At 38.0% G+C, this 24,706-nt stretch overlaps 1 protein-coding gene across 1 annotated transcript in view; it reads right to left on the bottom strand.

The window, feature by feature from the left end:
- Positions 1-245: 245 nt before the first annotated feature.
- The window catches only part of NMT2 (N-myristoyltransferase 2), a 32,687-nt gene continuing 8,226 nt past the window's right edge, over positions 246-24,706 (bottom strand). The window contains exons 2-12 of the mRNA XM_062494627.1: positions 24,261-24,396; positions 18,772-18,916; positions 13,051-13,169; positions 12,863-12,954; positions 12,640-12,756; positions 11,919-12,089; positions 10,668-10,776; positions 7,154-7,324; positions 4,668-4,835; positions 465-602; positions 246-266 (exon numbers count right to left, since the gene is read on the bottom strand). Of these exons, the coding sequence (XP_062350611.1) occupies positions 246-266; positions 465-602; positions 4,668-4,835; positions 7,154-7,324; positions 10,668-10,776; positions 11,919-12,089; positions 12,640-12,756; positions 12,863-12,954; positions 13,051-13,169; positions 18,772-18,916; positions 24,261-24,396 (1,387 nt within the window). The remainder of the gene's footprint in view (positions 267-464; positions 603-4,667; positions 4,836-7,153; positions 7,325-10,667; positions 10,777-11,918; positions 12,090-12,639; positions 12,757-12,862; positions 12,955-13,050; positions 13,170-18,771; positions 18,917-24,260; positions 24,397-24,706) is intronic.

Raw genomic sequence — 24,706 nt, 5'->3', positions numbered from 1 at the left:
AAGCTTTGAAACTTAAATGAATGTGCTTTTTATTCTTTTCATGGACAATAGAAGAGTTTCATGGACCGTCTGATCTATCTGAAAATGCATAAATTTGGTCACATGTGGATGTCTTCACTGATCAGATTTAATGGACTATTTCAGTATCACTGACGTTGTGCTTTTACTCCTCTTGAACAACACCATTTCAAGAGTTATGGAGATCAAATTAACTCAAACGATGACCTCAAGAGTTCTAGAAACATTCACTGTAATACAAGACCAACCTAAAGGAAGAAGAAAAATACAGTATTTTAGTTCAAGCACGGCAGTAAATCTAAACATCAATAGTCTTCTGCATCTCAATTATGCATCATAAACAGGGCCAATTACATTATTTTTAAAACTTCTGCCCATTTTTGGCCAGTGTAGATTAATGTACCATTACATCTAATGGAATTCAGGAACTCATTTTTCTCCCTTACCTTTTCAGATTCCATGCCTGGACACCTCCAGTTGTATAAGTAATACTGCAAATTTCCATCTCCAATCCCAAACTTGAGTTTTTCCAGGAATGTTTTGTTTTCCATTAAGTCTAGCGCATTGAACACATCAAATCCTTTCTGGCAACAGCAAAACATTTTTAAAAATTTTACTTTTGAAGTTTTCAAATGACACACAAATGATACTTTACAGAGTGCCATATCCATGCCAAGAGTGGAGTATCCAAGAGACTTAGGCTAATTAAAAGGAAAAAATACAATGGAATAAATCTTGCCTTTTAATTATGTGTACACACAAAGACATTTTCCCAATAAAAATTAAAAGTATAATACACAACTTTGCTGGAAGATTAGCTCCAAAATGGTACAGATTTTAAAGCCACTGTCAGGGCCTAATGTCTATAGAGTCCCTAAGGCATTTTCCATTATTTTATCCTTACAGATATGCATTTTTTACAGTCACATACAGTGTTTTGACACATAAGGCCTATTCTAGTTGAAGCTGCATAAATATAGCTTACTGTGTTTTTCAGCAATTTATCATTCTGTTAAACATACTTTTGTGATTTAGTCCTTTTCTGAAATGCCATTCTCTTTAGAACTCAAATCTTTCATGTGGTTCTCCCTCCCCTACTTAAGCACCCTCTACCAACTCCTCAGAAACCTCCCAAATTCACCACTCAAAAAGACATTTTTTTGTCTCAGAAGAGCCACACAGCCAAATCAGTCTCAAGAGTTTTTCTGCTTCAACACATACTCAAATTCTAACTCCTCACTGGGAACTCCTACCAAGCAACATAAACCCAAGGTCAGTTAAGCCATTGCAGCAATAATTATCATGTATGGAGAGCTGAATTTGCTCAGGGGTGTGGATATAAAAGTTCATCTATTTGCAATTAGCTACAAAGGAGTCTGACCTAAGCTTCTGGAGTCTTAACAGCACAAAGGTAGTGCACCAGCAGGACATGATATGCTTTTAAGACAAAAGGTATAAAACAATAATGCTCAATTACTTAAGCACAAGAAGATGGGGTAAGGAACATTCTTTACTCAGTAAAAAGATTTTTTTTTCTTTTAAATGAGCATTCCATATTAGGAAAAAAGGGGTTTGAAGAAAAAGATCACTTAAGCTCTTCGTCAGGACTATTTAAAGCAAAGTTACAAAGCACAGAGTGAGTTTATTAAGGCTTCCTGCTACCTTACACAACGATCATTCTGTGTGCAGATGACGCCATGCTAAGTTAAATTGCTGTGAAAAACATGCAGAAATAAGACAAATGAGGTGACAATATTTGACATTTGGCATTGAAAACAGATTTTGAAATATTCCAAGTTAGTAAGTAACAGTAAAAGCAATCTCAGAAGGTGGGAAGGGAAGTAGGGGAGAACAGAGACACACTCTAGATACAAAAACAGCTGTGGAATTAAACACTCAAAATTCAAACAAAACTCTACAGATGTAGTTTTAATGCACAATCTAAACATCAGCAGATTAGTTTCAGGTTAGTATCTTCTGAGAGGGATAGGATTCTGTTTAAAGGTACTTTCTCCACAGCTCTGAGAGACCACTGAAGCAGACTCAGAAAATAATTTCTTCCCTGTGTTCTAGATCTAGAAACTTAGAATCAGCTTCAACAATAAAATATGCAGGGTTTTAGAGGGATTATCCTGATGCAAAACCTCACTCTCTCACTCCATGCAGAATACACAGAACTTAAGTTAGTAACTCCAACTTTTAGGTCTTACTTTGAAGGTCAGGTGTTTTGTCCTGAAACTGCCGAACTAATTATAATTATATATTGTGTGATATGAAGATACAGATAAACATTAGCTGACAAACTCTAAAAGCAATTTGCTGAGCAGAATTTTTACCTCCATATACCATGCTTTGGAGTTAAAGCACAGAAAGGAGACTATGGTGGACTGTCCCCAGACAAGAGCCAAGCACCCACACAGCCTTTGGTTTACTCCTCTCTCACAGCATGGGGAGCAAATAGAAGGAAGGCAAGATGTCTTGTGAAATGAAATAATGAGAGTTTAACAGAGAAAGCAAAAAGCTGAAGGCACAACAGAAGCAAAAATAATTCACCCACTGCGAAGCTTCTCTGAGTCCCTCAGAGAAAGATCAGAATGCAGGGATTGAATTAAAACCTTTAGAGAAATTGAAGTATACTAAGCCACACAGACATGACGTAGAAGTGTAAGCTTTAGTTTTAAGTGAGTAGAAATACTATTAAGTCACACAGATATGAAGTAGAAGTCTAAGTTTTAAGTAAGTAAGAATATGTTTTAAGTGCCTTGAGAGAGTAAAAAGCCCTAGAAAGTAGTGTAAAGTTTAGGCCTCGGTAAAAGTTCAAAAACTTAGCCCCAGACATAATGAAAACATAGTAAGAACATTGCTTACATTTTTTAGATAGAACAGATAGAACCATTTGCATGACTAGATAGAGCTAGATACGTAAATTATATGTAAGAATGAACACTACTTTTGTACTACAGAACCAGAAGTCTAATAGGTTTAGAAGAAGTGTTTTAGGTTCCTGTTTTCAGCTCACTGGGAAATTAACAAATAAAAATCCGTGTAATGAGGTGAGAGCTCTCTTCCTTCACCACCATCATCACTGCCCAGAAGAAGAAGGGAGCTGCTGCAGCTCTGCTTGGGACTTTATACCAGGGAACTGCTTCTACTTGAGAGACTTTACACCAGAGAGCTGATGCTGCTTTTACTCAAAATTATTACCCAAATAGCTCTCACACTTTGATAATCTGGACTCTTTGAGAATGATGTGCTTCTACAACAAACAATTTCAGAGTAACCAACAACTGCTCTTGTCTCTTTGAAGACCTAAACCCACGAAAATCTCTACACACTTCATGGGAAGCAAGATCTCAGCATGCATAATGATTGTTAAAGAACATAAATGCTATCACTGGAAGCATCCTCCCTTCCTCCTCCTTTCCTTCAGCCTTTATTGGGGAGCAGAACATCATACGGTGTGGACCATCCCATTTGGGGTCCCCTGTCCTGGCTATGTTCCCTCCCAACTTCTTGCCTACCCCCAGCCTCCTCACTACAGGGGGAAAGAGAATGTCTTGAGGCTGTGCAATCACTGTTCAGTAAGAACCAAAACAGTGGTGTGCTATCAGCCCTGCTTCAGTGACCAAGTGCAGCACCATATGGGCTGCTAGGAACAAAGTTAACTCCATCCAAGCCAGACTCAGTATGTTTGGAAACAAAAGGTTGTGAATAGGACTGCATTATCATCTCTCTCCCTTGCCTCTCCTCAAGTAAAACCCAACTGCCAGATCTGCAACTATAACTAGGCATCTAATGATGCATTACAGGCTCAGCAGGTACTTAAGAAATCCACAAGTGTCTAAATCCTTGTATTGCAAGGGATATAGAGTGATCCACTCAAAAGGAAAGAGCTGCATGTCCCATTAAGAGAGAAATGTATGCAGGGGAAGGTGCAAAGCCTTGTGGTCAGACCATGGAACTGCCTCCTCACCAAAGCCACCCACAGCCCAGAGAATGACCACACAGCTCCCTGAGCCACACTTCTGACTCAGACCAACCTTTTTCCACCTTGACTTTTAAAAATGATTACCAGTATTTTTAGCCACTCTTGAAAATTATACTTACTTCTCCAAGTCTGTCTCTGAACTTCCGTTTGGATCGTTCTGGAATCTGTATCCTCTGTAACTATCCAGGAGTTTTCCCTGACAAATAGTTACTGAACTTCTAGCCTAACAAGCCTCAGAATAAATTATAAATAAATTTCTACATTTTTTTTAGGAATAAAAAATCATTTTAAAAAACAAAATTAATTTGACAGTGCTTATTAATTCATCTCCAAGGGAAATTATTTTAGTGATCCTTTTAATTCTTCTGATACTTAGTGACTATGGTCATCAGTGTGCTCTTGGGTGTTTCCACAGTTCAAGCTATTGTGACTACTTTATGCATTTGTCATTCCCCAGCATCACTCAAAGTAAAAAGGAAGAACAAGCATAATGCTTTATATTTTGATATATGTATTGTGTATGTCTCATCAATTGCACTCTGTGCTGTAAATAGTAAAACTGAATGCACTGGCATGGATAAATTACTCCAGTTCTTACCTTGCTGCTACTCCTAAGAATACTTTTGTGAATGAAGCAGAAAAAACCCAACCTACAACTTACCAATTTAGCTATAATGAGTGCATCATTCATTAAGTCCAACAGGGGAGTCTCTGTATGAATATTGTAAAAGGAATAGGCAGCTTTGAGGCTTTTATGAACAGGATGATGCATCACTGTTGAAGGTAATGTGTAGAAACTTAGGAAGTCTGTTAAAATACCATTTGAACCCTATAAAAAAAACAAACCAAAACAAAAAGCCCATTAATAAGTAATCAGTCACTGGTTAGGCTAATGTGACAGTTCTACAGAAAGTAATAAATGCAGCAAGGTCTGTGCACTGTAAGTACTATGGCATAACAGCTAGTTTTAGCTAATATTTGAGGAAACATTTAGATTTTTCTAGTCTATTACACCACAAACATTTTGACAAACAATTGTCAAAGCAGTAGTTTGCTATAGATAAAACTAACAAAGCACACCTCCCCTGAAAGTATTGAAGTTCTTTTCCGACTGAATTATTTTTTAATAAAGTATTCTTAAAATATTATGGATTTTTAAAAAATCTGATGGCATTCACATCAAATAATAAATTTTCTCATCTTTCTAAAAAGAGAAAAATATACTGTGCTGGTATATAAAGCATATTTAAATATTAATCAACAAACACAACCTATTTGTTGGACAACAGTGCTAAATCACACTGAAATTCTAATAAAACCACTAGTTGTCAAAAAAGGTGTTTATACATAAATCTAAAGTATATGACATAAAACTTCTTAATTTCACACATCTAAGGAAGTTGGACCATCTTCAAGAGTGTGGATTAGTAGGAAATAATTATTACATGGGTTAATGAAATAATTATTACAAGCGTTATTACTACTAACATGCTAAGCACAAAAATCTCCCCAGAGTATCTCCAAGAAAATAAGGAAAAGGAGACACACAAGTACTTCTTGCTTTATTTCTGAATGACTAGTAACCACTAATTAGAGTTCAATGAAGGACCTCACGTGGATCCTTAAATTAACAGCACTTCTAAGTAAAAAGTAAAACAGTTGAACATACCACATGCAAAAAAGCTTTTGTCTTAGAGCAGGTACAGATTCTGTAGTAGAGTAATACTAACTACAAGGAACAGAAAAGTTATTGAGTCACTCACTAAATTCAGTAAGGATGACAAAAATATTTACTCATAAATTATACAGAGTATTTTAAGGTTTTAGGTCTGAACATTACAAAGATGACTTAGAAGTCTGACAGTAGCTTCTCCAGGTCACACAGGTCTTAAAAAGATTTTAAGCACTAAATTCTGTATTTTGTATAGTAAAAAACTAATCTAAGAGACAGCATAAAACAAGCAAGTGAAGACTGCTCTTCAGTCTAACATGGCACTTTTAATGTCACATGCATGCTGATCCTGGTGCTTGTGAACTCTCCTGTAGGCTTCAACTCACAAAGCAAGCCAAAAACCACCTCAGGGAGCAGGGCAAAGGGCAGAGAGAAGAGAGAATGGAGAAAGAATGTGGGACTATAGACTATGGAAAAGTCCAATGAGCACTAGACCCACTACAAAGTAAGCAGAAAGCTAAGCTTGGACAATAAAAACTCGTGGGCAGGACCACTCATCTCCAGCAGCTCTAGGTCTCCTAATTCAGCTGAAGTTCCTGCTCTGAGCTTCACAACCTAGGGCTTCTATGAGGAGGCTGAGTGATGTTAGCGCTGATCTTTTTAAAATAACATTATCACTTTAAGCAAAGTAATACACTGTCTAAATATGCATCCACAACTGATTTTGTACGGACTCAAAGGGAAAGGGTGTATCTTTCCAGCTTCAGTGCACCTATTCCAAACATGTCTGGGAGATTTCCAACCCAAATGCTCATCTATTCCTGCACTCCTTATTTTGAGAGAAGCATTATGACCAACTCTTTGGAGGGTGGGGGTGGTGTATATATATATATGCCAATTTATAAACATATATACACACATTCTTGTACTGGAAAAAAACACACTTTACTGAAGCAAAGCATCAAAAAACATAATTCTCCAAGCAGGTGCTCCTAAAATCAGTTTTTTTAAAAAGTAATTTTGCAATGGTGTATGGCAGAAATGAGTACACCTGGGAGAATGATAGTCAATTCAAACCAAGTTCTTATGTGTCATGGCATAATTTTTTCTTTCTTCTAGAAAAGGTTTGAAGACCACTGCTCAGTATCATGTCATATCTCTGCAAAAAAGAATTAGAAATGCAGGTGGAAAAGTTGATCTTAAAATATGTAGGGTTCTCATCAAGATAGTGATATTTTGATATTTCAGAATTCTTCTTTAAGATATTCTTTTATAACAGCACTGCAGTTTATCACAGCCAAATATTTTCTTATTAACAGAATGTAATACAAAGAACAAAGCCTCCACTGATGGTATGGAATTCTACCTATAACACACATATTTCATACTGCCTGCATTTCAAAAACTTGATGCTGATATGAACTACTGTCAGGGGCACTCATGCACACATTCATATATGTTAGTGTGTATTTTACCTCTACCACATAAGTGTCAATAATATGATCCCGAGGCAGGAACCAGTGGGCCACCTCTTCTTCATCCATCACAGGAGCAAGATGAAACTGTTTCAAGTAAGTATTGATTAATTCTTGTACTGCTTTAGTATCTTTTTGTTCCATTGGTCTCAAACCTGAAGTCTTTGTGGCCTTTGTGTAAAAAAAGAAAAACAAATGTTATGATTTTGAAACGAAAACTGCAAAGACAGCAAAGGCTGAAAGTAGGCTGCAGAGTCACTCCACTTGCTATAATGCATTCATTATTAGCCTACTTTATCCCAGCCACCTAATTCATTATGCTATTTTACAAACAGCTTTCCATCAGAATTCCCTCTCTTCTAATTATTGAGGCAGTCTGGAGCACTTCAATCTTTTTATTTCATTATTGAAACAGCTTCATTTCTCCAGAGGAAAACATAGCATCACCAACTGCCTACACTTTGTGCAGTTCATACTTTTTACTTTTTTTTTAGGTCAATCTATTTCTTATCTCCTTCTAAACTACCTGGGGCCCAGACTCAGAAACAAAACAAAGAAACTTGCATATTAGAAGTTATCTCAAGACAGTAACACATGCAATTCAAACTTACAGAAATTACAGTCAAGCTATACCTCAATGTCAGATGATGAAGTTTAATTAGAAATTATTTAACAAAAAAGATTCCACCTATTTTTAGCCCTTGTAAGCTTTCTTGCTAACTACCTTCTATACAGGCACAACTGCTATTCTGTTAACAAGAAAGCTTCTCATAACTTACAGCTGTCTGAAATTAAAAACCCATTTTAACAAATAAAGTTATTTTCCTGACTTTAAACATCAGAAAAGGAAAAAAAAAATATCTTCTAGTACTATGTAATTATTGTTTAAACAAGCAAAAATGATTGAAGTTTTCTTTCTATCTTTTGCCAGCCTTCCTGGGTATTTCCTTTTGTGGAGGCTAATGCTTGCTCCCTTCAGTGCTCATTTATCCTGCCTCATCTGTCTGAGCTACATACTTGGGCACGTACCACATTAATCATAGCAAAGTCGATTGCAAGAGCAGCCAGGTAGAGACTTGATTACTGGAAGCCTGAAATTAGTGTAGCTGATTATGCTCTGCCCAAAAGGCATTATTCTGGGGGAGGTGTTTATTCATGCACTCTGGGAGTCAGCAGCCAGATGAGAAATCAATGCACGTTTTGCCACAGCTCTAGCCTGTGTATTACTTTTCAGTCTCCCTGCTTTTCTAGGCACCCTGAGACCATGGTTTGACTCCACAACAGTACATCAGCTATATTTTAAAATACCCTTATTCCAGAAGGGTGTACACTTGACATACAGGAAGGATGGAAGAAAAGCAGCTGGGCTGGAAGATCTTTTTCTCCCCAGTAATTCTTAGAATGACCACCAGTAGGTGACTATTTGCAATCCCGGGGTGAGGGAAGGTGTACAGAACTGTGTTAAAATTTGTTTCTCTGCAGGACTGGGCATGTAATCCTGTGATTGTCCAGTGTCAGGATCTCAGCTGGTAAGGAAAAGACAACAAAGACAAACATATTCCTGCCCTGATGCTAAATACAGGCAAATTTTACTTTTTCCAGAAAACTCCTTGCTCAAGAAATTAAACACTTAGGGAAAAAAAACCAACACTTTTATTTTCTGTATCTATAGGTACATGCACAGCCTTTAGGGAGGGTGGTATTTATTTATTACAGTATTTATTACACCTGAAAACGTTTTTAATTCAGGCTGTTCAAATGATTAGGAACGATTAATTTTCTTAAAGGGAGATGAGCTCCTAGAGGCAATGATATTCCAAGGACACTAAGAAAAGAGGTTAAAATGCAAGAAACAGTGTTTGGTGCTGAGGGACAGTTTAGCATGGCCTGAATGGACAAATTTGTTTGACAGTAGTGTTTATAACATCCTGAGACTGAAGAAAAAGAGCCTCAACAGCACTTAATCCCTTTCTTATGAAAAATAGGCCTCCAAGTAAACTCAATGCACAAGACCTAAAGAGAAAACATCAGAACAAAGATTCAATCTTTATTTTCCACTGAGAAGCTCCCAAATCCAGCCTAAAAATAACAACAATCCTGAGGAATATGGACTCCTACATCACTTAGTTTTAAAAGCTGATTTTGAAAGCATCTATTTTCTATTTGCACTTCTACATACAGTGTATGCTTTCCTTAGCTATATTTTATGCATGAGATATGATGTATTACTTACTTTCCATAATTCAACAACTCAATTCAACAACTTCTCTGTGGAAACTGGGTTTTATGACAAAGGAAAATGATCAGGGTACAACTGATATTTCTAATGATTCTCTGTAGTTACATCTTTGGTACTACAAGTAAGATCCTTATTCTTTAAACTATTAAACTTTCTGAGTTGTGTACCACAACATTCCATAAGCAACGTTCCTCGAGTTGCCACCAAAACCTACACTTGAAATTGTATATTGCACTCATCAGACTGTTAAGAATGTCTTCAAGATTTGATGGAAGCTATATTTAGCTGTCCAAGATTAAAACCTAATTAATTTGGTTATTAATTCTTAGGCTGTGCAAACTGCTGCCCTGCACACAAGGGAAAAGCTGCATGTGCAGGCACAGGTGGCACCAGGCAAAGCAGGAAATGAGGCTCTCAGACAGCAGCAGGAGTACAGATCCAAGGCATGGCATGTGCTTTATTCCAAAGGCTGCTCAGCCTACTGCCCAAATATCCAAGCAGTAAGAGAATCTGCAGCACCAAGTTAAATACAGCAACAGACACAATTCTCTGGAATCAGATAAATCATTATAAAGTACTGTGAGTGAGGAAAAAAGTGTCGTTTTTAACCAAAAAAAAGGGTTTTTTAAAATGAGGTTTACTGATAAGGTACAAGGGATACTCTGCAATCCCTTCAAAAAAGGCAGAAAAAATACTTTTACCTAACCTGGCTATGCCAGAACACTTGTTTTTCACTAGACCATACAAACTAACAGTGCACAACATACTGAAGTGGCTTTTACTGAGCCTGCTCAATGCAGAAGAACAATACTCTCTGTCAGTACAGAAAACAATATGAGTTAGAGTGGAACCAACAATACAATTGTATTCAGCCAAGTTGCTGATGGACTTCTTTGAGAATTTTAAGACATGACCTGTTGATTTTCCTGTTCCAGCAATCTCTTATCAGATTAAACATACCGAGAATAGTTTTATGCATCATCAACTCAATCCCACATGTTTATGAAGTCAAGCTCTCTGGGCTTTTTTTTCCCTTTTTTTAAGGATTTTAGGTCAAAATTTGTATTTTTTTCCACAGAGACCCAGATTTCCAGCAATAGTCTCCTCTGTCCAGTATAGCCCTTAAGGTCTTTTTCATCAACCAGAGATTATTTTTTTCTAATGTCCTGCACGCACTGCCTTTACACAGAAAAGCCTGTGCTATCAGAGACAGATGGAAGGTTATTTTGGGCCTCATGATAACTGTGGGGATTCTCTAGAAGTCATACTGCTTACATCAGGAAGTCTGTAAAGCTTCATTGTTCTTTGTAGAGTCATGTTTCTACTCAAATGTGAAAATTTCACTTCCACCAGTTTTCTGGGATTTAGTGATCGATGCCAATACCTGAAAATACAACCAAATAATGAATTTAAATAGTATTTTAAGTGTCAGTGTCACTTGCAGCCATTGGCCTGCTTTCTTGCTTGCTCCTTTTCTACTCTCCAAATTTGTTTCTATAAGCCTGTACTACATAAGGCTGATTACCAAAAAATTTAAGGAAAAGCTATATCCAAGTAATAGGTTACAAACAAGCCTGCTATCACAGTATTTTCAATCTAAGCAAATGCTTTTTGATATGGAATGAATAAGCATAGGGCTAAACATTTTAGCATTTGTCACAGCCCTGAAAAATTCACCATACAAACACAGTAACATTTATTTTCTTGTGCAGACAGCACCCTCTGCTCATGCCTAAGCATGTTATTGAAGGAGCTCTCCCTTTACTGGGAGGTCATTGTGCAACAGAGCATCTCTGGTTACTCTAACACAGTACAACTGTTTTTTCATCCTCATTATTCCTTACCGAAACTTACAGGATTTTTGGTATTGATAGGTACAAAACAATTTCAAATCAAAAGGTACTCTGTCCTCCAGAAGTCTAAACAGCCAGACTAAAAGTGCAGGAACTGAACTTTTCCAAGGAGAAACAAAATCCATTCCAAGCAAATGAAATTATATTTGACTGTAACTCTTTTCACATGGTAGTGTTCCTGTATTTATCAAATACCAATAAAGTCCTCCTTTCTCCAGGAAAGATGAAAATATTTCAAAAAAAGCAAATCATACAATTACCAGAAATGCTTGGCCATCTCTGGCAAGCAACCAGGTTAACAGGGAAGTGTTCCAGCAGGGACATAGGACACTGGAAAAACACAGGTATAATGTTGTCTTTGCTAGCATGGCTGCCACCAGAAGGTCAACAGAAGCATCTGTTAGTCTATTTAAAGTACGCTAAATAAACCAAAAGTTAAATTTTAGTCCAAGAAGCTGTTTTATTCGAGGCACTGAGAGGGAAGGGGGAGAAACCCCAACACCAAAAAAAACCAACACTGACAAACATTCAGGCCTTCAGGTTAGTCAAGGCCTCAACATTTAATACCTCTGAATTTTATGCTTTTACTGTTTTTAGACAATTAAAAAATTTAAACTTTCTTTAAAGTAACTGTTATAGGAACCAATATTATTAAGAACATCACCTAGGTTACCTGCAAGTGGCCACAGGTTTGGGAAGTACCACTCCAGCAGTGTAAACAGCCTGAAAAATTCCTTCCAAGTTTACTCTTCTGGTTATTTCCCGAATCAGTACAGGTGCCACCCGTTTAGATCTCAGTTTCTTATGGACACACAGAAAATTGATTTCTACCATTTTCTTCACACTAAAAAGACATTAAGTAGTGGAAAAATTAAACAGAGTTACACATTCCATGTTTCCATTTTTATAATTACAGTTTTCCATACCATGACAGAAGAATCTGAAGTAAAATAAACTTGCCTGTGACAAAGTACATCTGCAGTGAATACTAATCTATGACACTGTGACTGCAATGACAAACTGTGCAACATGCAAGTTATCTCGAAGGGATAGTCCTTTACCAGAGCTCTATTAAGACATAACTGACTGCTTTACTTTAAGATGCAGTATAGCATCCAAGCAATGCTATGTGGTGTCACAATGCTTTATGTTCGTCAGTGTATGAAGACTTGGCCAAGAAGTCCAGCTGATCAACTATAAGTGCTTTCAACAGAGTCAGAAAACTCTATGGCATTATCTCTATCATCCATCACTAAGAAAATTCCCTAAATAAACATTGGTGTTCTTCACCTTGTTCTCTCTTTTTAACTTCTCTATAGCAATGGATACCAGTTTAAAGTTTGTGTTGTGGCATTATTCTTTTACAAATACAAAAGTGCACTGGTGTATTTTACCTGTCATAAATACGAATATTTGCAGGGATGGCACTTATGAATCCTACCAGTTTTTTGTTTGAAGACACTCTAACCCCACAGTGCCATTGCGGTAACCAGCCCGGAGGACGTAATGCCCTAGAATTGATGACAGAAATAATTACAAATTACTCCCTAAGAAGATGAAATAAAAACACCCTTCACTGCAATCCAGCCAGAACAGAATATGGAACTTGCTACTCACCACAGAAGAAATTCAGGTGAATAATCAAACCTAAACATATTATCATCATCTTCTACGTAATTCTCATTTAATAGTGTGTATAACTCCTTCAGCTGAAAACACACACAAAAAAATCCAAAGACTTATCCACGTATCGATCAGAAAAAACGTGAATTATTATAGATACGTATAAAAATTGTTCTACTTACAACTTCAGCATTGCTAAGATCCAATGTGTCCCACATAAAACCTTGTGGCAAAGAATATGGCTCTAGGCGGACATTGTCCTTATCTGGTTCAATTGCACCATGTGAAGTTATAACTTCATCTTTTGAGGGAGGAGGAAAAAAAAAAACAAACCCAAAAACTGTTACATTGCTAGCTTTCCTGATAGTTCTGTAAACTGCATTTAATTCACATCATGTATTTCCTCATAATTATGTGAATGGAACAAGCAGCTTTTAAAAATGCTGAAAAAGTTAGTATTATTAGTTTACACTACTTCTCATTCTCACAGACCACATTCAGACTAATGACTGTCTCATCATAATATTTATAGATAATAACAGAACCACTCTTATCTCAACCTATACCCTGCATTTCATAACACAAGAGACAACAACTTATCAGCACACGCACAGTATTTAGTCAGCCATGAGATTCATAGCCTCATCATAACAACATGTACTCACAGCTAACAAGCTATGGCTCAGATCCTGTTGACCACTGACTTGAACAGACCTGAACTGAACAGGATTACTCAGGAGTAGTGACATAGCAAAGCCAGGGCATTTAAAATATACTGGTGGTATGTGAAATGTGTTTTTAAAATCCTACTTGAAGGCATGCTTTCTTCTCCTCCGTTATTTTACAGCTCCAGTCTTCAGCATACACTTATAAACTGCAGCTGTTCCTCTTCTAAGGAGCAGCACCTACTAAATCACAGAGTCATTTAGGTTGGAAAAGACCTTTAAGATCAGTCCAATCACTAACTTTACACTGTCAAGCTCACCACTAAATCATGTTCCTAGATCATATCTACGTACCTTTTCAATACCTCCAGGGATGGTGACCCCATTATTTCCCTGGGGAGCCTCTTCCAATTCTCAACCATCCTTCAGAGAACAGATTTTTCCTAACATCCAGTCTAAATCTCCCCTGTCACAGTTCCCCTTGAGGCCATTTGCCCTTGTCCTATCACTTGCTAGCTGTGAGAAGAGGCTGACACTCACCTGGCCACCATCTCATTTAAGGTAGTTGTAGAGAGTGATAAAGGCTCCCCTGAGCCTCCTTTTCTCCAGGCTAAACACCCCCAGCTCCTTCAGCCATTCCTCATCAGACTTGTGTTCCAGACCCTTTACCAGATTTGTTGCCCTACTCTGGACTCAGTCCAGCACCTCAGTGTCATTCTTGTAGCACTGTCCTTTAAGTCAGATTACACTGCAAGGGCTTTAGACCTTCTGATTTTCTCCCTGCATAACCTCAGCAACCTTGCAGTCCTCATCAGTTGCCTGTCTCCCCTTCAATAGCCATCAACTCTCATTTTCTCTCCTGAATCCCTCTGGCGGTGCATCTCCCCATCCATCCTTGGGCCTACTCTATGATCTCAGGAGTTCCCAGTAAGCCTTGACCAAACCAGCTGGGCAGTGAAATGTCCCTTGACTATAACAGCAGCCCCTGCACAGTAAAGGTGGGAATGACACCGACTGTATCAGGATCATAATTTCCCTGAACAATGTGGGTAACAAGAGATAGTTAGTCCCTAACAATCAGCTATTCCATGACAGCTTTCAAACACCATTTAACTGAACTGTAGCCCAAGTGAAACGGTATAATTGTTACTGGATGGGATTTTTCAGCTTTTTTCTTTTTTTTAAAAACCAGTTACCAATGTGGGTTTTGGCCATGATGGAAACTTACTGATGACTAAAGCCAATTATCTTGCAATCCTATGAAGAGTGGCAGTAAGTGAGGCCCTTTACAGTGTCCTGGACTGCAGTGGGCTGCACCAGCTTCTCCCTCTGAGAGAGATGTCTCTTGGAGCTTGCAAACCCTCAAGTCTGTGATACTCTATAGACTTGCTGAGGATCAGGCTTACACTGACACCCTCCACTCAAGGCTCAACCCTTGCCTGCTGAGAAATGCAAGGGACTCAATGTATGTCACTGGGCTCAAGGGGAATTTTTGACAGGCACCTTTGAACACAGAAGCATGTAACAACTCTGTGCCTGTGTGCATGCATGTGAACTGAGTATAGTAAGAATGCTGTTATCTAGAATCTATAATTAAGTCACTCTTTCAATTGTAGTAAATCCTACTGAACCACTTCATAAATGTTGAATTAATGTTTAAGTACTGCTAAACTCTTTTGTACCCTTATATTTTTGCACCTGTATCCTTGGCACCCTGACTCTCCTGCATCCCCACTTCCCATGTAAATAATTCTAAACTGCTGCTGATTTTGTTTTGCTATGTGTGCTTCATCTATGTAATAAGTAACAGAGAGAACCTTGCCATCAAACTCTTAAGCTCCACTTCCACAGACATACATTAAAACCTGCTTGTTGCCATTATCTTTGACAGTGATTCTTTAGGTAGCCCAAACCACTCATTCACAAGTTTGGGCTGACATTCTGCTATGCTGGTCTCCCTCCCCATTAGCTCATCCTTTGGCACATGGGGACAGCCTATTCTTGCATCTTTAAGTTTTCTTTCTGAAAGCACTTCCAGTCCTCCTGAACATCTTTGCCCTTCAGGAACTGTCTCCCAAGGGACTCTGTCAAACAGTCTCCTAAATGGATCAAAGTCTGTTGGAGTGTGTTGAGCAGGGGCCTCTCTGAGCTCCACAGAGAGAGATCAGAATGCAGGGATCGAATTAAAACCTTTAGAGAAATTAAAGTATATTAAGCCACACAGATATGAAATAAAAGTGTAAGCTTTAGTTTTAAGTAAGTGGAAATATTATTAAGTCACACAGATACTAAGTTTAAGTTTCAAGTAAGTAAAATATGCTTTAAGTGCCTTAAAAGAGCAAAAGCCTTAGAATCTAGTGTAAACCTGGGGTAAAATCTAGAGTAAAAGTTAAGAAACTTAGTCCCAGACATAATGAAAACATAGTAAGAACATTGCTTACATTTTAAAGATAGAACAGGTAGAACCATTTGTGTGAATAGATAAGAGCTATATGCACAAGTTATACATAAGGATTAACACCACTTTCCTACTGTAGAATTAGAATTCTACTAAGTTTAGAAGAAATGTTTTAAGTTTGTGTTTTTAGCTCACTGGGTAATTAACAAATAAAATCCATTCACTGGGGTGAGAGCTGTCTCTCCCTCGCTCCTTCACCCCCATCACCACCACCCAGAAGCAAAAAAGGATCAGCTGCAATTTCTGCCTCTGCTTGAGACTTTACACCAGAGAGCTGCTGATGCTTCTGTTCAGGACTCTGTGCTAAATAGCTCTCGCATGGACTTCCATCTTTTGGACTCTTGCTTTTGAGACGTGCTTCTACAAGAAACAACCTTATAGCAACCAACAACTGCTCTTGCTTCTTTGAAGACTTAAGCCCATAAATGTCTCAAGAGAAGTCATCCCTCCAGTTCTGCTGACCCCTTCCTTACTTCTCTGAGAATCAAAAATTCTATCATTTTATGATGACTTGGCCCAAGATGGCCTCCAACCAGGTCATCACCCACAAGTCCTTACTTTTCACAAACAACAGGTCCAGCAGAGCACCTTCCTAGTTGGTTCACTCACCAACTTTGTCAGGAAGTTCTCTTCCACATTCTTCAGGAACCTCCTAGACTGTCTCCCCTCAGCTGTTCTATATTTCCAGCAGGCACCTGGTATAAGGAAGTCCCTGTGAGAACAATGACTAGTGACTGTGAGACTTGTGCCAGATGTTTAGAGAACATTTCATCTGCCTCTTCATCCTGGCTGGGAGGTCTAGAACTGACTCACACCATGGTATCTGCCCACTGACGTTCCCCCTGATTCTTACCTGTAAACACTCAGCTGTATCATCAGCATCATCAAATCAGACAGTCAAATGCTCCTCTGAGTATGAATTTTTTCTAATGATGCACAATCCTGACTAATAGTTATGGACTGTCATCCAGTTTGAAAGATTAAAATTATCAGCATCTGTAAGCAAACTCTGAAAAGTACCAACAGCCCAAATATTACTGCCACTACATGGCAGGTTTGGCATAGCTAAAGGACCTATTGCTAATAATTTTAACTCAAAGGCCAGAGGATTCAGAAGTAAATTTAATGCAAAGATCCCTACAACACTTTCTTGAATTGACAGATTAATTTTTCTACCTAAACACATAAAGCACATCAAGTAGTGATGACTTCCCAATCTGCTCATTCAGCAGATAAAGAAAAGCTTAAAAAAATCTGTGGGATTAATAAGAAATTCATAGACACTGTTGGACAAAACCTCACTGATCAAATTCAACAAAACTTATTTCTACTGAACAACACTAACAAACCGTTTTCTGAGCCACTGTTTGGGCCTTTCTAGACTGGCAAGTGACAGACCCTCCTCTCTAAGTGCTGCAAGATACATTTATTAGCCTGAACTGAGCTCCCAGCACTACTGCACAGACACCTGAACTACCTCTGGAAAACCTTGATTATGGCCAGAGCATTTTTTGATTTACACTTCAACTTATTTTGGCTAGGGTCTTTCTCCACCTAGTCTGGATTGCTGGTGACGATGACTACCATTACTTTATGCAGGTATTTGGATAAAATTTGTACAGAGAAAAGCAATGGCAGGTCAATTAAATCCAGTCCAGGGGAAAGGTATTGTATCCAGGGACTCTGCTCTGCTCTGGACTTCTCTACACAAGGAAAGTCAGGAAGGAATGAGACAGCTGCAGATTAAGCTATAGCCATGGATTAATGTGAAATGCTGCCTGTGGAGAGAGAGTGAGCAGAGTGCTCCTGTGCTTTAGACTCTACCTTATTTCTGATTATTCTATACCTCTATAGTCTCCAGCGCAATGGAGAGAAACTTGCAGGACAGAGCAGCACAAGCTACTGTGCTGAGAATGTTTTACTTGTGGGGCCCCCAAGGTATGCTAACACTGAAAAATTATAACTGCTTAATTTGAAGATAATGAAAGCAGAAAAAGAAGCTTCAGAAAGCAATGCAGAAAACACAGGACAGTCAGCAACTACTTTTTCCAACAACAAGAAGATTTACCAACTCTGTTATCAGGGATCAGATCAGTATAAAAAATAACTTGTCAAATTCATTACAAATTTAAAGGCAAGGAGAGATCACCTCATCATCTCATTTGTAATCAAGAACAGAGAACAGAATCTGAGAAAGCATGTCTTCAAGGTAGTGTACATCGTGGAGAACATGAACACAAAGCAGAGAACAAGTCTGTGTATCAGACAAGTGCCATTATCCACTTGAAGCTGTATGAAAAAAGTGCAATCTATGGCAGGAAAGTCATTATTTCTGTGATAGCAAATCTATCTACTGAAAAAAATTTAAAGTAAATATAAATAAATAAACAAAGGAAATAATAATAATAAAAAAAATGTAAAATTTACTCTTTGTCACCATTTAAGAGTTCTTACTTCTAAAGTGGAAAAGGCTTCTATGTTCTATTGTTCAAGATTTCAGACCTAAAATACACAAAAGAATGCTATTTCAATAGCATTTCCCATTTTTATAGAGGACATCAGAATGAGACTTATTAACACTGTTCTTGCATATTATCTGTGGGGAAGACAAGCACTTCCCTGGAAAACACCAGGAATTCCACATAAAGTACACAGAAGACTAAGGATCCCTATCACACACAGTCCAACTTTATACCCATTTTAGAAAACATGCCACAAAGCTGGCACATTTCTTTAGGGATCATAAGACACATCTTCCACACAGATCCAGTTAAACTTACTAAGTTTAGGTACAGGTTGTGTATCCCAGAACTGGTATTTACGTTTGGCAGCCTCATCAATATTCTTTGCTGGGCCTTGGCACGCAGAGAGCAGCTCCATTGCTCTCTGGATGTCTTGAAGCTTCTGCATTGGAATGGCTGGATTCTGCACACATAGACAAACAGAACAGGAAGCTGAGTAAGTTTACTTTGTGAATAGCTGTAAAAACATGTTAATTTCTTTTACTGTTAATACAGGTACTCTTCTCATCATGGTTAGTTTAGGAAAAATGTTTGTAGACAGCAGGGTGAAAAAAAGTTAGGTGGGCAACAGGCAAGCAACTTCAAACAGTTGTCAGTAGCACTTGTATTTAACCAATAAACATCAACATTTTTGACAAAAGTACAGCAGCATTAAGGCGGGATACTGTATTGCAAAAATAAATGCTTCTTCTATTCCCTGTTCCCTTGGTAAAACACCAAAAAAGGGTTAGTTTAGGTATTTAACAATAAAGGCACCAATATAGGTATAAATAAAGGTAACAATAATTGGTACACATGGAGTTGCTTCGAGCTGTACATTACACATACAATATAAAATAATATTCAAATTGTCTATGGTTCAGTAGTACCTGAAGGTACATTGATAACACAACAAATATCTGCTTTTTAACCTTAGTTATATATTGCCTTGTATTTGCTTGCAGTTATTAGAGCAGATAACATGTAGGAATTATCCACTTTTCTGCTAATGTCAACTCTGACAACACTGACAACTAAAGACAATTTTAACTGAAGCAGACAAACATAAAATAAACTCACTTCCCCCTTAAAAGTTGAAAAGTCTTTATAGAAAAGTTGTTTTAAAAACATAAACCTAAGCGTTCCTAAATTGAGCTATTAAATGCTCACTTTTGATCACTCTGAGTAAATATAACAGGAATGAGAATTTTTCCTGCAAAGTACAGAGGAATAATGGTAACAGGCCTCTAAATCTAAAGGGATTTTTTCACTCTCTCTTTTTCAATCTGTTTTGTTTTGTTATCTTCCAAGTGGCAAGTCCTGTTCTGAGGCATACCAACAGCATGCTTGTGCTCAGATTTCCCTAGACTGCAGTGCAGTAATGCACTGAAAGAATACTCTCAGATGTACTGGAAAATTTTAAGCAATTCTGCACAGATATTTCAAGCCAGACTGTTTTTTTGGGGTTTTTTTTGTTTGTTTGTTTTTTTACTGAATAGCAGTGGACTACTATGTCCATATTTCTCCTTCTTTCTAGGATTCATTTGTTGAAAAACCACCATAAAATAAATGTAATAATGATGGTAAAGCTTCATTTGGGCAATCAGCCTCTGGTATCCTCCATCACAAGAAGAGCTAAACTTTGTGCCTGGAGCTCAAGCAGCCCATCATTTACTATTAATAATAAACACTTTTGTTATCTAAATTAATGAAACAAAATGCCTAATGTTTAAGTACTGCAAATTTCACCTCTAAGTGTGCCTTAAACACCTGTCCTGTCAGCTGAGTAACTGTGAACTAACATGTTTACACACTTTAGAGCAATGCTGTTCCAACCTAAAAAGCCTACCTTATTTCTAGATCAGGATAACAGAGATATAAATTACTAATGTCACTAGATAAATTCTGAAATCTCATCAGTATATTATAAAATCATACATAAATGCCGACATACTGAAATTTATTCTATATATTTATTTAAAGTTTACAATATGTCTTCTATACTAAAAAAGCAGAAAATCTGAAAAAAAAGGTTCCTAAGAAAGATCTTACTAGCGTAATAATAAGTAAGAAGTTAATGTTCAGGTACTAAATAGACCATGGCTAGGGGACATCAGGAAGAATCCCCTTTCATTTCAAAACATTCAGAGATCAGCCTAAGAAGTTTACTTTCAACACTTTTTGCTTCCCTTTCTAAGCAAGGAAAACCTACACAGAACTTCACATCAATTAGAAAAACAAAACACAGCTCTTTTGTTTAATTTCAGTTTAGGACAAGTGTCTCTTCACAGCACAAGATGGCCCTGTCATGCAACAGGGCTGAGGTACAAAATGGTGTTTTTGCCTGAGTTTTGTTGATGAACTCAGGCCTTTGATGTTCACTGTAGCAGTCTGAGAGAAAGTTAAGGACTGTTGAGCAAACTAATCATTCACAGGTCCCTGAAAACAGACCAAATGCATGTAAGGATGCTAAGAGAGCTGGCTGATGTTAGTGCAACTGGCATCTATTAAGTTTAAAATAGCAATTGGTGGAAGTTTCCTATATACGGATAAAAGGAAATGTCACACCCGTTTTCAAGAATGCAAGGTGGGGGACTCAGGGGGCAATATCGTTTAATGATCTAGACTTGACAAAGAGTACTTTCTCTGCAAGTGCACAGATGATACCTAGAAGAATTTCTAGAATTGTTGATATGCTGAACCACAGGGCAGTTATTCAAAGCTACTTTGATAAGCTGGAAACAGAAACTTAATCAAGTCTGACAAAGGCAAATGCAAAGTCCTCCATCTGGGACAGAAAAAGCCCATGCAAAGGGAGAAGCCAGCATGGACTGGCTAGAAAGCAGCTTGCAGAAAAGTACTTGGAGATCCAGGTGGGCAGAGGGCTGGGCATGAGCCAGCAGATTGCTGGCCAGCAAAGGACAGCTGCATACTAGGTAGTACCAATATGACTGGCCAGGAAGTCTTCCCCTTTATCTGGCACCCCTCAGGTCACACCTTATAGCCTGGCGTTCTCCATTACAAGGAGAACACTGACAGTGTTGTGAGTTTTCTGGAGGGCACCAAGATAAATGGGGGGCTGAAGCACATCACACATAAGCAGAAGACCATAAGAGATCTTGGTTTGTTCAGCCTTAAGAAAAGAAGGTTGAGGGAATAGGGGAAGTCTTATTACTGCCTGATGGGAGGGTATAAAGAAAGCTGAGCCAAATCTTTTCAGAGGAACACAGTGACAGGACACGAAACAAAGGAGACAAGCTGCAAAACAGCAAAAATCATTTAGATGAAAGGAATTACTATTTTTTTAACCAAAAAACTGTAGCCAAACACTGGAATAAGTTACCCACAAAGATCATGGAGTCTCCATCCTTGGAGACCAAACAACCTGATCTAGGCCTGAGCAACCTGATCTAGCTGGACCTGCTCTAAGCAGCAGGTTGGTCAAAAGACCTTCCGATGTCCCTTCCAATCTATTATTCTGTGACTAGGTTGTGTAGGCCACTAGTGACTACAATAATGACTGATTAAATTGCAGATATGGCAAGCTTTCTTTGTCAGTGTGGACAGCCTACAACAGTGGAACTTTTAATAGGGAGAGATGGAAGCGAGATGGGCAGTGAAGTGTCCTCAAGGTGACTGTAAGACTGTAAGTATACAATGCTAACAATCATTTACTGCTGTGATTACACTCACATCAGTGCTCAAAAGGTCTACTACCACTACTGTGACATATAAGGAAGGCAGAAGCCAAGGAAACTCACTGTTCTGTTTGACTCATCTCCAGACTGATACATCTGTTTACGAACTCACACGACCACAAAATCCTTTTTCAAAATAATTTTCAATGAGTTCAGGAGCCCCACTGAGTTCTACCTGATAATCTTGCACACATTCTCCTAGATGTAAGGTGTACAATTGTCCTCTAACTTACAGTCTTTTCAATCAAGGGCAAGCAAACACTAAAAGCCCACTTTCTATAAATTTCATATAGCACAAGAATAAAAAATCTAAATATTACATGAGTAGCAGACAAAATAAATACACTTTTCCACACTGATCCAGATCAGCAGTCCAAGATGCTTTCAAAAAATCTAAAACAGAATGGCTGTCTAAGACAGACCTGCAACAAAGTAGAGAAGGCACCCCAGCCATGTTGCTGCATTTGTGACTAGAGAAAAGTGAAAGACATAAAAGGAAAGTGGTTTAGCTGCCTAGAGTTTGAAATAAAAACTTATACAAGTACTTTTTCTTTATGTCAATAAAATAGAAAATTTTGCAACATTGCTAATGAACTGACTAAACTAATGTCAGTAAAATAATCATGAGCAGTGCCACTCTTAAGTACACAACTTAGAACAAGGATAAGCTTCCACATTTTTACAACACATCACATCAGAGAAATGGTGTGCAAGGCTGCAAGGTGCAGGACTAAAACCTTGCACACGAAAGCAGAAAAACTATGAAGCAGCTTCTGTTTAATGCAATTAGAGGCAACACATGGAACAATAAGCTTGGTTAGCAAAAAATCAAGGAACTCAAGGGATACTATAGTAATTAACTATGCCTTTATATTAACACAAAAATTTACCTCACGCCAGTTGTAAGAGTGTGAAGTTATTTGTGTATTATTTGCAATAATATTTTTTACAATATTACAATTTTTACAATTACAGTCTTCCTGTATTATCAGTTCCTGACATGTTCTACAGAAAGGCAGTATCAAAACACGTGGCAAATAAATATTTAAGATCTCTCTACATATTATAAAGTGTCCCCTGTGCCAAATGTGTGCATTTAAAGCAATCAGGGGGACACTGAGATCTAAAGGGACAATACAAAAATCTATCACTATGCTAATGAGCCAGAAGACAATCTTTTTCCATTAAAATTAGTTGGTAGCCCCAATGTACTTGATAAATCTTACAGGACAAAGATTACATTGCACAAAGTTGGTACAATAATGTAAAATTCTCCACAATAATCAGATAAAGCAAATATAAGTACCTCAATATATTCAACAGTCCATGAACTTTCTGAGTTTTACAAACTTTAGTTATTGGACTCAGATTTCTCTTGGAATAAAAGCTGCATGCTAAAAAGCTACCACATCATGCTACTCACTGCTCATTCAGAATATGATAGACAAAAGCACACAGACAATGCTATTTTATCAGGAAGTCCACAAGGACTGTACATTCCCTGAAGCAATTTTCCATTCTTAATTATAGTGGAGGCCTTTCTGACAGCAAAAATATTCTTCAGGCTGCATCTCCATTTCTGAGATTACTGCATTTTGTATACATGCGGCTTGCCTGCCCTGAAGAGACTCTGGTTAGCACAGCAGGCCCACCTTTCCTCCTGCTGCTGCTGCTGAGAGCGCTTCATGCTGCACAAGTGACCAACACCACATTAAGCCAAGTTAGATGGTGGCTAAAAACTAAATGCTATTCATCAAATACAAAATCTATTTAAAAGCATTACCATCACATTATGATTCGGTGCAAGGAGGCTGTTACTAGCCTGAGTTCTAACTACTCAGAGAGAAAGACAAAACGCCTCCTCTACCTTTCACACAGAACCACCACTGCGGTGACCACAGCTCTGAAAACACCACGTCTTGGCTTGCTTCCCTCTGTTCAGGACAGGAACCATTTGCTCAATTTTCACATACTAAGGCAGAACTACCAACTCACTTTTACAACAAGCGACACGCAAATTAAAATTAAATTAGGAACCAAGCACAAATTAAAACAGAACCAGGCTCTCACTTTTGAAGGTTGTTGAATTTTAATCTCCTGGGAGTCAGATGCAGAATCTGATTTGGTGCCTCCAGAATTTGGTTTCTCCTTTTTTCTCTTCTGCTTCTTTTTCTTCTTCTTTGCTCCCAAATCCCCTCCAGGACTTCTGCCAGAGATTCAAAGAATGTGCAATGAGAAAAATCAATACCACTGAGCCTCAAATTTAAAAAAAATTAAATATGGAAAACCCAGCATCTTGATATGAAAAATCTAACAGCGGTTTGAATGTAAAGAAAAGGCAGCGGAAAGAAAGGAAGGAAGCGGGGAACTGAGAGCATTGATGAAAAACTTCCTGCAAGTGCTGTCTCATTTGTTTAATATTCTGACACCAGCACAACCAGGCATTTTGACATACTCATGTGAAATTGTGACACTACATAAAAAACAGTGATCTTCTCCAATCTATTACCCAGCAC

The sequence above is a fragment of the Cinclus cinclus genome, chromosome 1, assembly GCF_963662255.1.
Source record: "Cinclus cinclus chromosome 1, bCinCin1.1, whole genome shotgun sequence".
NCBI lineage: Eukaryota > Metazoa > Chordata > Aves > Passeriformes > Cinclidae > Cinclus > Cinclus cinclus.
The sequence above is the reverse complement of the archived record's forward strand: the minus strand, read 5'-3'. Positions and strand labels throughout refer to the sequence as shown.